General features: G+C 44.3%; 1 protein-coding gene across 1 annotated transcript in view; it reads left to right on the forward strand.

Annotated features, from left to right (window-relative positions):
• Nucleotides 1–15631, forward strand: part of EXTL3 (exostosin like glycosyltransferase 3) — a 206560-nt gene that overhangs the window by 141502 nt on the left and 49427 nt on the right. The window contains exon 3 of the mRNA XM_089688180.1: nt 5071–5198. Within this exon, the coding sequence (XP_089544306.1) occupies nt 5071–5198 (128 nt within the window). The remainder of the gene's footprint in view (nt 1–5070; nt 5199–15631) is intronic.

A 15631-nucleotide genomic window follows, 5' to 3' on the forward strand; every position in this document is an offset into this window, starting at 1 on the left:
ACAATTTATGCAGTGCTTTACATATAGTATATTAAACAATAGGGATGCACCGATATAGATATCAGTACCGATACCGAGTATTTTCACAAGTACTCGTGAAAATTCTGGCGATACTGGAAACCGATACTTTGCGGTGCGATTTGCGTAAATACAAATTGTACCGCAAAGATTAGCATGCGATCTAGACAGGAATGCGATTCCTGTCCAAATCACATGCGGTTTCCCCACTGCTCTTGTCTGAACCCAGGCTTGTCATATCCTGAGTTCACACGGGAGCAGTGTGGGAAACCTACCTGCAGGCATCCCATGCTGAATGAAGAGTGGGCGTGTGAGGATGTATACTATGGAGGTAGATACTCCATATTCTCAGCGGTAGGAGAGAAGAGAAGGCAGCGGGGATTTAAAATCCCCGCTGCTTTCTATCCTCCTCTCCTTGCAGGGATGACAGTTCTGGCTAGAGTGCTTTTGATTAGTCAGCACCGTCACAAGGACTGTACTGAACGAATCAGATGTTGTCTAGCCTGTTTTGTTATCCCTGCAAGGAGAGGAGAGACAGCCATGGGGAAAGCCAGTCCTGTGAAGCAGCTTTCTCTCCTCTCCTTGCAGGGGTGACAGTATGGGCTGGACAGCATCTGATTGGTCAGCAACATCCGGTGCAATTCTCACCAGAAGTATCAGTACTCCGTATCGATGAGTACTTGACCAAAAGTATCGTACTCACAGATCAAAAAAAAAAGTTGGTGTATTGGTGCATCCCTATTAAACCGACTTCTCTAGAGGCAATGTATCTTTTGCTCTGCACAGAGGAGACACAACATTGCGGTGGATCTTCAGAGTAGTGATCACTAATCAATGTGATCATAAAATTAAGAGCTGATTTTTTTTTCGGTTTGTGATTGTTGGAATGAGATCCGGAGCTGCCAGTAACAGCTCAGTCTCAGTGCTTGGAGTGTGAGATTGAGGTCCGTGTATACACGGTTCCCAGGAATAAAGCCCATGTTCTGGGCGTCACATATGTGTTATATGGTTGTAAACTGGTTAAAATACAGGGTCCACTTCTTTAGAAGCCCCCACTGCTGAATCTGAAACACAGGTGTATTGGGAGAAAGTCAAGCTGAACTCCAGCCTTACCTTTTTTCTCCACACTTGTAACAAGTCCTCTCCTGTGTTATTATTCTCAATTTCTTCCAAACGCGCATCTTCACACTATAACCCATGGAAGCAGCAGTAGCTATCTTGAATCCACTTTAATTTCCTGTCTGAACGACTTCAGTCCCCTCTCCTCCTGATCCATACGGCCTGCCTCTCACAGCTATTAGCTTTCTCTGCAATTCATAATTTTTTTTTCTATATGTGAGTGTGATCCTTAAGGCTTGCCATCAATCATTGTGCTGCTGTTCTCAAGTGCTGTATGAAAGCTCACATCCCTGCCATCCCTTCTATATGTGCTTCCCTTCTGGCAGCTGTATTTTCCTGTGCAATCTGCTAGTAAAGTTCTTGATTACACTCTATTACCATGTAATCAAGCAACTGATCTACGGGTTGAGCTGCTATAGTCTGTAGAACCCTGTGGCTAGCATGGAGGAGCATGCACATCTAAAAGGATGCAGGAGTTGTGTTCTTCATATAACCATTGAGGCAGGATTCTGTGATATTCACAGGAGCCTTCCAGCCTCTCCCATCAAACTCAATGGCAAAGGCCATTAAAAAGACCCACTTTCAGTGGGTCTCAAAAAAGGTGTTTCTTGCACTACAGAGCCCAGAGCTGAGTGTAATCTGAGACTTGAGTGGAGCAAATGGACACTCCTCCTTCTGCACAGTCTCGTAGGCAAATATGGACAGCTGAGGCTTTCAATCACCTGCTGTGTGCTGGAGGGAGGCAGGATTGCTTTACGTAGAGTTAAACTATCAAAAGTGACTCCTGCAGAGAAAGTGAACAAACAGAGATCACGCTCGGTGCTTCGGATTGAAACAAGAACATACTATAGAGGGATATGCTTTGTTTTTTTTTCCCACTTACAACCGCTTTAAAAGTTGTTCCTGATTTGGGTGATATAAACATTTTTAGTTTTTCAGATGGAGACAGCTGGTCCACACATATCCAAAACCTGTCTTCCTGTGCAGGAGGGTTTAGCTCCTTCCTAGCTCCTTACATAAGCATCACATGAGTTCTATAGCCAGTTTTGACTTTCTTCTAGAACTATCAGTAAATGTCTTGTCTTTCTGATCATAAACTTTGCTATTTTTGGATTTACTTCGACCTTTTTATGTTAGTTTTGCTTTAAAAATTTGTGCATCGCAGTGTGGTTGCACTAATAATGCTGCCAAAGAAACTTTGGACAGTATAGAGCTAGCTCTGCAAACTGTAGAACAGAAATGCCGCTGAAATTGTTGTGGTGTTTTGATTCTGAAAATGCTCATAAATCACTGCAATTGCCTTAGTTTTTTGTCACACAGGAAATGGTTTGTAAACCAGACAAGTATGGAAAGGCTTTTTGGAATGTCAGTGACCATGCCTTTGTCCTAAGCTCTTAAAATTGATCCTCTTAGTGAACTGCGGCTGGTAACAATCAGGTCTTCTGTCACACAGCACTGTGTAATTCTCAGGGACAGAAAAATAAATGCTATAATGGGTAGATTGTACACCCCTTGAGGTTTAGGGACTGATGTGAATGTACAATATATGTATGTAAAGCGCTGCGTAAATTGATGGCGCTATATAAGTACCTGAAATAATAATATATGTATTTATTTTGTATATCTTGCTGTTTACCCGGAGTTCAGCTTTAACAGCACCTGGTGAACTTTAAAACACGCCTTAACTGATACGTACAGTTGCAGACACTGTAGAGTAATTCATCCTCAAATTTTACAGCAAGGACACTTTAAGGGTACACTCATCCAAGGGTGTACATACCTGCCCAAAGCACGTTTGATCCCCAAAGACCAGTTCTTTTGACTAGCGATTGCTCTGTACTGTGCTCTTGCACCATTAGGTGTGCCTTGCCCTGGCCCACTTGAAGATAGCCCGGGGTGCACGTGTCAGTTGCACTCAGGTACAGTACATATCTGTGTGAATTCTAGCCATGCCTGAAAATGAAGCTCAAACATTGGAGCAGACTAGGTCCATTTGTACTCTAATGTAAACACAGAGTGGTACACAGGGAAGAACACTATGTTCACTGAGAAATGTAAGTATGATTTGCTCCACAGTGTCCACATCTACAAAGGTTAATGAGTATTTCTGCTTGTTAAAGTGGAACTAAAGTCTGCTGTACTCTTTTCCACCTCCAGTGAAGTGATGATTGTGAGCTCCCTTGTCTCCGCTAACATGTGCATGAAAATTTGTGTCAGTTCCCACAACCACAGTGTATTAACGCACATACTTTTCCAGGCCATTTATTAAAAGCACCATATAGGTGCATGTACTAATTTTGCAACTCAGTGCATCATAATGCATGTTAATGTATACTGTGTGTGTTGTGATGCACTGCAACATACATCCGTTGGCAAGGTACATTGAAGTGCCACTTAGGATGAATGGCACTGTAGCGCAGCAACATTCAGAACATACAATTTTGCATTGCCACAGTGTGAACCAAGCCTCAATTCATCTCCGCACCCAAGGCCAAAAATGTTCACCGAGCTGCACATGCACAAACGGTTCTGCCTGCGATCTAAAGAAACTTGTTAGCTGGTGCAGAAGAAATATTTATTGCAGAACATACAGTCTCTTCGGCATTAGTCCTTCCTGCTCACAAATTGTTTTATACACTTAAGTTAATCTTTAAGCATATGTAAATGTTTGTATGTCCAGAGTCTGGCCATAGTTCTCTGTTGAAGAAGCTTTCATAGCTCCTATCAAGGGCTTTTATAACCAACAATACATTTGACTCACCAGTTAGTCATCTCCTCAATAATACTTTATTCTGGATCTCTGGTTAGTCATCTCCTCAATAATACTTTATTCTGGATCTCTGGTTAGTCATCTCTTCAAAAAGACTTTATTCTGGATCTCTGATTAGTCATCTCCTCAATAAGACTTTATTCTGGATCTCTGATTAGTCACCTCCTCAATAAGACTTTATTCTGGATCTCTGGTTAGTCATCTCCTCAATAAGACTTGATTCTGGATCTCTGGTTAGTCATCTCCTCAGTAAGACCATTCTTGATCTCTGGTTAGTCATCTCCTCGGTAAGACTATTCTGGATCTCTGGTTAGTCATTTCTTCAAAAAGACTTTATATATCTCTCTGGTTAGTCACTTCCTCAATAAGACTTTATTCTCGATCTCTGGTTAGTCATCTCCTCGATGAGGACATTAGTTGTTTACTGCACAGAGACCTGATTTACCCATGAAACATGGCATGCTGGCTTTGTTGGTGGGTTCTATGGTATGCAGATACAGGCAGCAGATAATTGATGAAGGTAGTTTAGTAACTGAAGAAATAGCTTATATCTCCAACCTTCTTCAAGTTCAAAGGATAGCTGATGCTCAGAATGGGTTTCTTTGATGGTGTTGACAGCATGATCATTATAGGAAAATATTTAGTTGATCTGAGCATGTCAAGGCTTCCTGATACAACCGGCATATGTTTTTGTTTCTACGTCTTTCTTCACGTGAGTAAGGAGGGTGGGTTTATTGTTGAGGTTCTTCTAAGATCTCATATGACCACCTGGACAGTGTCCTCAGTAAATCAGCCAAGTATTTTCATGAGCTTAAATCTCAGGTGGCATTTTTGGAATGTAGAGAAATCAGCGTTTTAATTTCAGGATGTTCTTACCTGATTTATCATATGGGCTTTCTTTATATACATTACACCATTTATATGCAGATATTGTGTTCTTGTAAATTCACTAATTTATATGCTTGGTCTCACTGTGAACAATCATTACCCAAGAGAAACATTTTTCAGCATCAGGTCTGATGCTCCCAATTTTTTCATGTGGGGAAACCTAAATGTAGTCTTGTCTGGTACTGGACAGAGTATTTATTTATGGCTGTTGAGTGTATATATCCCCCCCCCCCATCATACATATACATTGACTCTTTTTTCATTTTCTCCATCAGGTGGTGCGCACAGAAAAGAACAGTCTAAACAATCGTTTCCTTCCCTGGGATGAGATAGAGACTGAAGCTGTCCTGTCCATTGATGACGATGCTCACCTCCGCCACGATGAAATCATGTTTGGTTTCCGGTAAGCTGCATTTTTTATACTGTACTTTTCTAAATATTTTGAGCAAGTAAATCAAAAGAAATATATGTCACCTTCAGCCCCCAGTGCTTTGTGCATTTGGGTCAAGTCTCCTGACCCTCGCTGCTTCTCTGAGTCCTAGAGAATGATAAAGTGAATCTAAACTAAAAAAATGAATTTCAGCTTACCTTTTCTTGGATGTAGTGGCTGCATTATTTTTATTTAGGCTTTTTTCCTTTATTTTCACCTGGTAATCCTGCGAATAACACATTGGGGGAGAATTACTAAAACTGCTGAAATCTGGTGCAGCTGTACATGGTAGCCAATCTGCAACTTCAACTTGTTCTATTAAGCTTTGACAATAAAACCTGGAAGCTGATTGGTTTCTATGCAGAGCTGTGCCAGATTTTGCATGCTCCGGTTATTGTAAATCTCCCCCTAAGTGTCTCTTCATGTCTTCACTCGTTTCGCTATTGTATTTATTGGGGTAAACTATGGTTGTCACCCAGTCTGGACTTCAGGCATGCCTGCCTTTGACCATATCCATTACAAGTGGGTTAGTGAGACTGGTAACTTATCCATTAAAGACTAGGTTAAATAATAAAACAAAAACTGCTTTATTAAAGGATAAGTTCACCTTTTAACAAAAAAATTAAAAATGCGTATTTATTCCGAAAATAGTCATGCAGGACTCCTGCAGACCTGACAGTGTATCTGTACCTCATACGGGCAAACAGATACTCACTGATTATTATTATTACATCGAGTTTATATAGCGCCAAAGGGTTTGCTCAGCGCTGTACAATAGGGGGGACAATACATGGCACAGTACAACAAAAACAGACAGCGTACGAGGGGTAAGAGGGCCCTACTCTTTCAAGCTTACAATCTAGGAGGGAAGGGGTAGTGGAACAATAGGAAGTGGCTGAGGGGAATGAAGTGGCTGAGGGGGATGAAGTGGCTGAGGGGGATGAAGTGGTGGAAGGAATGAGGGAGAATGGCCGTTAGGTGAGGGTGGGGTAGGCTTCCCTGAAGAGATGAGTTTTGAGGGAGCGCCTGAATGTGGGGAGGAAAGGCGACAGTCGGATGGATTGGGGCAGTGAGTTCCAGAGGATAGGGGAGGACCTGGAGAAGTCCTGCAGTCGTGCATGGGAGGAGGAGACCAGGGAGCAGGATAGAAGGAGGTCCTGTGAGGAGCGAAGGGTTCGGGTAGGGTGGTACTTGGGGATCAGGTTGGTGAGGTAGTCAGGGGCAGTGTTATGAATGGCTTTGTAGGTCAGGATTAGAAGTTTAAATTTGATGCGTTGGGCAATCGGGAGCCAGTGGAGGGAGAGGCAGAGGGGGGTGGCAGAGGTGGAGCGGGTGGTGAGGTGGATGAGTCTGGCCGCTGAGTTCAGGATGGTCTGGAGCGGGGAGAGCCTGCACTTGGGTAGGCCGGTGAGAAGAGAGTTGCAGTAGTCAAGGCAGGGAAATTCAATGAACTACCACAGCTCTCAACAGCGCCGTGGTAGTTCACTAAAATACAAGCGGATAGCCGCAAAGGCTGTTGTAAGTTGTAGTTTTCTCATTCAAAGTTTGTTAAAATTCTGACAGTGGGGGGAGAAGAATCCCTGCTAGCTCTCAAAATGAGAGATCAATGGGGGGTCGGTCCTTTTGTAACATGTTACACCCTGAATATGGGTGTAACATTACAAAAGGTGAATTTATCCTTTAATGCTAGTGGCAGGCTGAATCATGTACAGTCTGTCTTTTTTTTTTTGCCTATAACTCCAAATCCTCTTATTTATTTGATAATTTTCTTTCTACATTTACCTCTTGTTTGTTTTCTAGCTTCAGAATCTTGTTCAGTATTGATTTTCATGCCATTTTTAGTAACCAGGCACTTTTCCTACAACACCATAATTCAGGTGCCTCTTTGGACTGACCCCTTGTCATGAGAAAGGAGGTTGCATCAGCCAAGACAGGCAGGTCATAGTACAGGGATCAGATTAGACACGGTCTATCTGAGCAGGATATACTAGCACCGTTCAAGTATTTTTGCTACGTAAACCCCATGGATAAAATTGTCCAGTCTTCACAATCTTTCACGCTGAAAGATGAGTCCCTCATTGCTATTAGCATGCTGCCTTAATGAGTAAGCCTCTTGCTGTTTGGAAGTGTCAGGTCCTGTTTACAGGGTAGTTAAGCTAAAATGCTAGGTAACTCTTCACAACTATGTATAAATAGCCTGCCATATACGTGCTAAAGAAGCCGTACCTCCTTTACCACCCTTCAGTCATAGGGCATGTACATTGCTGCATGGAAGTGAATACCTTACCCCAACCTTTTACAGACTTGGATGAATCCTTGAAATAACACCCTGTGTATCACTCAGGGCAGCTTTTTGTGACGAAATAATTTTTGATAAAAATAACGTAACTAAATTGATGATAAAAGTAATAATGGCAAGTAAAGAAATAAAGACAGTGAAAGTTGTAGTGATCAGTGGAAGGTTTCCCCTTACATTGGAGGCCAGTGCAGAAGTTCCTCTTAGATTGGTGGTCAGCGGAGGATTAACACCTTACATTGGTGGCCAGTGAGGAGGGGCACCATAGAGTGGCAGCCAGTGGGAAAAATGACCCTCACATTGATGGACAGTAGGAAGAATGTGTTCCTCACATTGGAGGTCAGTGGGAAAAATGTTCCTTACATTCGTGGTCAGTGGGGGGAGGAGGAGGAGGAGGAGGACGACACACTGAACGAGCTCTCCTTGAGAACCAGCATTTTGAAGCCTGGGCCTTGCCTGCTAGCTTGGCCCAGGAACCATTCCTGATCAAGGGGGAGGCCCTGGGAGGGATCCCCCTGATGACACACGGCCTGGTGAGGAGGAGGAAGTGGAGGACCTGACTGTGGGTCCAGGCCCTGGTGAGGATGTGGATGTGTACAGACAGAGGATTATTGATTGATTTTTGGCTATTGGAAGAGCTGAGGATAAACGCAAGTTTTGAAGGCTGCACACAAATCCTTCAGTGCTAAATACTGCCAGGCCTGGAGTAAGAACAGATTGGCCATGAAGCCAGAATTACAGCAGATATAGGAAAAGGCAAAGAAGCAATCTTTATTACTGGAAAAGCTGAAAGCAAGAAGTGGAGCCTTTGCAGAAAAGTTTGACAATGAGAGGTGGTTTGCCAGCCAGACATAAGCGAGTTCTGTGGATCAGCAGCCTCAGGTAATGGATGACCTGGCTCCATCTACCTCTGCATCTTTCCCCCTATGTCAGGCTGAGGAATCGCCAGCGTCAACCAGCCAGGGGTTTGAGAGAGCTTGGAACCCTGAAGTTTATCCAGCAGATGGAGTCACCCCTGAGAGCAGACAAGTTCGCTTCTCTGATGATCCGTCAGAAGTCCCTGAGGATGGACAGAGGAGATATAGACCAGCAAAGCCTGTAATGGTGGAGAAATCCCACTACACCAAGATGGCTGCTTCCAACATGTCTGCCCCACTGGCTGTGGTGGATGGTGTCCTGGCTGAGAAACAGAAACAGGGAAAACCGCTGACAGATGTCTACAGACCATCAGAGGAATATGGATGGATCTGCACCAAACACCTTGGACATGGATTTTGCTGCCCCTGCCTTTGCTGAGGCCAGTATTTCCTCTGCGAATGCGGCAAGATGATCGCTGGCTGTAAGGAATCTACTGCACCTGAGCTCCCATGTGTTCCAGAGCTAATTGATACTAGTGGGGGAGGGGAGCAGCACAGTGCACCATGTGGAGAGCAAACATGGATGTCTGTGATGTTTTACCTGTTGCTGTGTGTGAACAACCTATACGTTCCTGTTCCTGGGCTGAAAGTTTTGTCTTGGAAGAGATGACAGCTGGAGCTGAAGTTTCTTTGGTTGCAGCAGTGAGTACGGACATTTCTGTGAACTATGACTGTGCCAGCAAGTAATATGACTGGTGAAGCAATGGATGTGTTGGTGGTGGATGGTGGTGAAGGGGTTAATGTTGCTGGTAAGAGTAAAAATTTAATTTCTCCCCCTGCTCAGCTGAGAGAAGATTCATCCAATCTCATATCTGTACAATTGGTATCTGCTAGAGTTGCACCAGATGCTCCCAGAAATCACACAAATGTTTCTGCTTCTGGGAGGAATGTGGGGAGCTAATGCCTCTGTTTTGGGGAGTCGCACCAAGGGGGGTGGAGGGAATGTTGGAAATGCTAATGGTCACAATTTTGGGATGTTTGGTGATGGGATGGTTGGTGGGTTCAGGAGGAGGAATGTTGTAAAGTTGAAGTGGGAAGGGGAGGGAACCCCACCAGTAAGGTGGAGGGTGGCTGAGTTGATTCTGGAGATGGGGTTTAAAGCCTGTGATGTATTTGCTTTGATCTGCCCAGTTGGCAGTTATGAATACGATTTATCGTTTGTAAAACCTGAAGGCCCGGATCTTTTTTGGGAGAGGTATAGGAGGTGCAGGGGCCTTCAGCAGTGGAGAGGTTTGGTGGCAAAGGTGGTTTCAAGGCAGCCTTTGATAAAATCGGTGACAATCCTTGTTCGTAATGAATCCATATCAGAGGCTGATTTGGTTGTGTGGCTACGCCGGTATGGCGAGGTCCTCACTCCACTGCGGAAGATCCTGAATTAACACGGGATATGGACAGGGTCACTGCAATTCAAGGTGCTGGGCAATGTGGTTCAGCTCCTGCCCTGCTCTGCTCTTTTGGGCAGGGATAGGCTGACCATTTTCTATCAGGGTCAGCTTAAGGTTTGTAATGTGGAGAGAAAGGGCACTTTTCATCGTCCTGTACCATCAAGAAGTGCTCACTGTGCCAGGATTTAGGCCATTTGGTCAAAAAATGCACCCATATTCGGTGCAATTTGTGTCAGCAGCTGGTTCATCCATATAGTCAGTACCAAGAGGCACTACACAACCTGCCAGGACTGGAGGCTGAGCTTCAGAGGCTGGATAAAGAAGATGAGGTAGCTGATGCTAGGGAGGAAACTGTTGTTGCCCCTCCTGTGTCTGTTCCGTCTGTTGTGTCAGATTGTGTTTCCCCTAGTAATGTCATCCCTGAGTCTGTCCCTCCTGTTCCTAATCCTGCTGTACGTAGATCCTCCAGGCTAGTGGAAGCTGCTGGGGGTGTGTGTTCAGCGGATCTTCCCTCTCGGTCTATTCCACCTCCAGTACCTCTCCCACAACAGCGCAAATGTGGTCAGGAGAGTGTAGGGGTGCTGGAGGTGGGTGGGGTGTCCATGTCTCATGTCTCACTTCCTGCTGAAGGGGATTCAGCTGATGAGGGGTGGGAGAGGGTTAAGTGGACGAAAAAGAAGAGGAGGGTGAGAAGAGCTGTCCTTTCTTCCTCCGAATCAGACCCAGGAGGGGTCCCTCTTGGCAACACCTATTCAGTTTTGTCAGGTGATGAGATGGTATCCGATTTACCAATTTCTCTATCTATGGATGAGGGGGAGTCACAAAGCCTGAATAGAGCTGTTTCAGGTGATGAGAGTGTGGTAGAGGTTAAGAAACGACTACCCCAATCATCCTGATGGCAGTTCCCGCTTCGTTAAAGGTGGCGACCATTAATGTCGCCAGCATTAAATCTGCAAGAGCTCGTGATACGGCCTTATTTTTGCTCAGCGAGTTTGATGCTGAGATTTTATTTTTACAAGAGGCCTGGCTCAATACATTGGCTGATGTCTAGCTGGCAAAAAGGGAGTGGAGATGTGGTCCCTCCTTTTGGTCTCTTGCGGCGAAACCTTGCAGTGAAGTAGCTGTGCTTTTTAAAACCGATAAGGTAATGTGCCGGCGGGTAATTGAGGTAGAAATGGGGAGATGCATGGTCTTAGATCTCTCTGTTAGGGGGCAGGACCTGCGCCTGATCAATATCTACAGACCGCAGTCAAAAGGCCTCCTCACAAAAATCAAGCCCTTCCTTTTTACGTCCCAGCAGGTTGTCTTTGGAGGTGACTTTAACACCATAATTAGGCCCGAAGACAGGAGAGGCTCCATAGACCGGCTGGGTTGTTATAGGGTTTTTTGTGATATGGTTAGACAGGCAGGCCTGGTAGATGTACACATTAAGCACTGCCCTGGCAGCACGGGGTTCACATTTCAGAGAGGGAATAGTCAGAGCAGGATAGACAGGTTTTTTTTTTTTTAAAGGAGTACTCTTTCTTGGCTCCTGAGTTGAGGGTGGTGGAGTTCTCTGACCACTGTATGCTGTCTGTGACTCTGAATTCCTCGAACACTCCACCCAGGGGAAGGGGTGTCTGGAAACTGAATTTGGCTCTCCTGGAAGATGTAGAGGTAAGACAATCCTCTGAGGGTTTTTTTCAGGCACATGTTTCTATTTTGGACTTTTGCAGCAGTAAGTCAGAGTGGTGGGAGCTTGTGAAACAAAATGTGATTGGACTTTTCAAGGCCATAAGTAAGAAGAAGCAGCTTGGTATGTATATTGCCTACCAGCATTTGCTGAGGCAGCTTGGTCGTCTTGTCTCGTATGGAAGAGATCCAGGGGAGATCTCTGAAGTGAAGCTTCTTCTTAGGAAGTGTCAATACGACCGGCATGCCTCCTTGGTTCTGGAGAAGGATTATTGGAAATATCACTCGCCTCATCCTTACCAGAACTGCAAGCAAGGCATAGCAGTTAAGACGGTCATTGGCCTGAAAGACAGTACGGGTTCCCTGATAAAGTCCAGATCAGGGATCTTGGAGATCTTTGGGTCATATTATGCAGACCTCCTGGGAAGAAAGGACCTTAGCCGGGACAAGATGGAAAGCTTTCTGTATTCTACTCCAGGATTGGGAAATGGTACATTGCTTTTGATGAATCTGACAGAACCACTTTCAGTGGATAAGGTAGTTCATGCTATAGACAAGCTAGCTACCAAAAAATCGCCTGGGCCAGATGGATTGACAGCTGATTTTTACAAATGTTCTAATTCTTTTCTGGCTCCCTTTTTAGCTGAGGTTTTTAATAGCTTTCTGGAAAAGGGTTTTCTCTCTCCCTCTCTCCCTCCATGAGGCGATCCGCTGTGATTCTTCTGTCAAAAGCTAAAGACCCCTCAATGATTGAGAACTGGTGCCCCATCAATCTTCTCAATATTGATAGAAAGATCTTGGCAAAAAAATTTTTGGTGCTTGTCACCAGTAGCAGGCGATTTGTCCAGCCATCAGCACTGTTCAGTCCAAGGTAAAAGTACCTTTTCAGCAGTTTTGGCTATCCGGGAGGCCTTGGAATGATGCAGGGCTGCTGGATGGAGAAAGTACTTGCTGGCATTGGATCAGGCAAAAGCTTTTGATCAAGTGAATCATGAAATATCTGTGGTTGCTACTTGGTAGATATGGCCTGCAGGGGAGGTTTATAGATTGGCTGAAGACATTATATAGAGGGGCTGAGAGCTTCCCACTTGTTGATGGTTGGGCGGTCTTTTGAGGTTGGCTCTGTGCGCCAGGGATGTCCTTTGAGCCCTCTGGTATATGCTTTCGCAATTGACCCCTTTGTAAGAAGGCTAGACGGTGCATCATTGTACGGGGTGCCTATGGGCATTGCTGGTGTGCCGCCTTTGAAGGTCGTGGCCTATGCTGATGATGTGTCTGTTATCTCTGGGACTGAGGAGGCGCAGGAGGTGGTCTCTGTGATAGAGCAGCACATGGAGGCTTCTGGCTCTAAAGTCAACCATGAAAAAAGTGAAGTTTTCTGGATGGGTGAGTAGGGTGTAAGCTTCGAACTTCCAGATGCCTTCCCGGAGCCCTAGCAGAAAATTAAAGTTTTGGATATCAAGTTTGGTCCTGATGACTATGGCCATCGAAATTGGGAAAGCAGGTTGGTAGATGCCAATGCCAAAGTAGCAAGCTGGAAGAGATGGGGGCTTTCCTTGAGGGAGAGGGTTGACTTGATCAAAACTTACCTGATCCCAATCTTTTTATATGTCGGCTTCATCTGTATCTTGCCAGTATCTCTTTTTAAAGTACAATCTTTGTAATATGTTAGCAGAGACCCCGCCGGGATGGGTGGGTATTTTTTAGTCTTGGTTTAGCCCTTTTACTGTGTTGCTGGGAAAATGGCGGGCCAGTGAAAAGTCTGAGAGTCCGACATGGCAAGCTCCAAGAAGAATGCCAAAAGTTCTCATTCTTCATAAACATCACTAAGAAAACGGAAATCAGATTTATGTGTTGAAAATACCATGCAATACCCGAATGGCAACAGAAACATAAAATGTTGATTGTTGATTTCTGATAAAACTTTTTCATTTAATTGGGTTTTGGCTAATGTTCCATTTGTTGTGTCTCCCATGCTCTCTGTTTATTGCTTTTTGTTACCTCCTTGACACCATTTCTCGCTTTTTGACAATATAACAGATGGGTTTGTGATTCATTACTTACTTTGTGTTCTATCTTCCTCTAATTAGTTTTTGGATCTGTTCACATTTTTAAGTAAAACATCTGACTTGTACTGTATGGAACACTTCAAATAGAAGTCCCATTCTTTCCTATATGGCAGGTTCACATCTGGTTTAATGTGCTTTTAAAGGTAAATGGTCTGTTCTTGTGCACACACAGGTGTGGATGGGCTCTAAATGTACATTACTGAGAATTTTATTAAATTTTTTGTTTTATTTCTGGATGGTAGAATACAGACTAGAGCATGGGGGAGAGTTGGATGTACCATATATTTTATTTTAAAGTGAACCTGTCACCTATTTTCCAGTAGAAAAAAAGAGAAGTCATACTTCATGGTAATGGGTGATATTGTTTCCTTTAAAAGCATGTGGCACCTCTTGGTGATCTCCGATTTCATTCTTCATGCTAGTTTCCCTCTATGCCATGCTAGTTGGGACATCCTTAATATTTGCTTGGAATTTGATCTTCTAACAAGCGATTCCTCCATCATGATCAAATAGCTAGCAGCCTAGGACTGAAATCAGGCCTGCGGGCACACCAGACTTTCACAATGGGTTCACCTTCTCCAAGGAGTACACCCTCCCTGTTATATTTACTCTTAAACCAATTTTCTTTCCTACCAGTCCAGTGCTAATATATACCTGGCAGTATGTTAGTCTTTGAATAGTACTGGTGGGAGGAGCCAGATTGTGGTGGGCAGCCAACCACTGACCTGGGTATATCTGTGGACAGTCATGTGACTCTAGCTAAAATCCAACCTTGCATTCAGAATGGAAACATTCAATATTCACCACTCCTACTATCCCCACCGCTGGTCGCTGCAGTAGTGATGATGAACCTTGTTTGGATATAATGATTGTAATTTATTTTTTTTTTTAATCACAAATAGGTTTTATACTTCTATACACTGAGTGGCCCTCTTCTTCAGTCCCCCACTATTGCTCCTGGCTCCTCCTGTCTGGCAAGATGTTTTCTATGGGGGCATTCATGTGGGCTCACTCCCGAGCTTCGCTGTTTTCATCTATAGACACAGGCAGCGGGACTCGGCCCTGCTCCCTCCTCACTTGCATTGAGTGAGTGTAGGAGTAGCCAATGCCTCCTGCTACTTCAGCAAAGCCTTTGAGACCAGGTAGTGTGGGGAGAGAAGAACTGCAGATGGGTTCAGATAAGTAAGGCGGGGTGGGGTGTGAGGGGGATACTGATGCCTAAACTTTTTTTTTTTTACTTTAATGCAGGGAATTTATAGCCACTTTAATTCTATAGAATTTTCAGCCAGCACTGTGGCTGCATCCGCCACCCACTAAGGCACTGCCTTGTCCTGCAGTGAAATAGGGAAGGATCCCCACAGTGTGGCGGGATCCACAGAAAATCAGCACTCCTGGAAATGTCAGCTTTTGCTTCATTGAAGCTGTTCTGTTCTGTAACATAAAACTGAATGCCTAAAAATCATAATGTGTTGCTTTTCTAAAAATATTTTTTCCTTGCCAGCAGCATTTAGTGGGCATTTGCAGATTAGGAGTGAATAAAAAAAATCATTTCTAAAAAGAAAAAACAAGCAAGTAAGCATTTAGAGCCAAAGTTTATACGTTCTTTATTTTGCCTCCCATGGTCTCCCTACCGCAACATGCTAATGAAATTTTTAAATAAAACCTTTCCGTTTCCATTACTTATTTAAGACCTGGTGATGTCATCACTGGGTCTCTGTGCTTCTCTGTGCATTGCAGGCAGGCCATTGCTGGTGGGAGGGGCTGGCAGGATACTGTACATAGCTTCCTGAAAGCATCACAGCACCCTGCCTTAGTAGTCCTCCCAAGAGACCTCCCCCAGTCTCGGGGGGAGTTTTATGCAAATATCAAAATGGGCCGAGGTCAGTCTGGAGGATTTGGCATCCCTAGACAAACTGTATTTGCACAGAGACCACCCTAGTTATTATTATTCAGGATTTATATGGCGCCAACAGTTTGCTCAGCGCTTTACAATATAATGGGAGACAATACAGCAACAATACAGTTCAATACAAGAGGGTTTGGAGGGCCTGATCCTTGGAGTGAATGC

Source organism: Staurois parvus, unplaced genomic scaffold (genome assembly GCF_062004578.1).
Source record: "Staurois parvus isolate SC_StPar_1 unplaced genomic scaffold, SC_StPar_1.0 ptg000448l, whole genome shotgun sequence".
NCBI lineage: Eukaryota > Metazoa > Chordata > Amphibia > Anura > Ranidae > Staurois > Staurois parvus.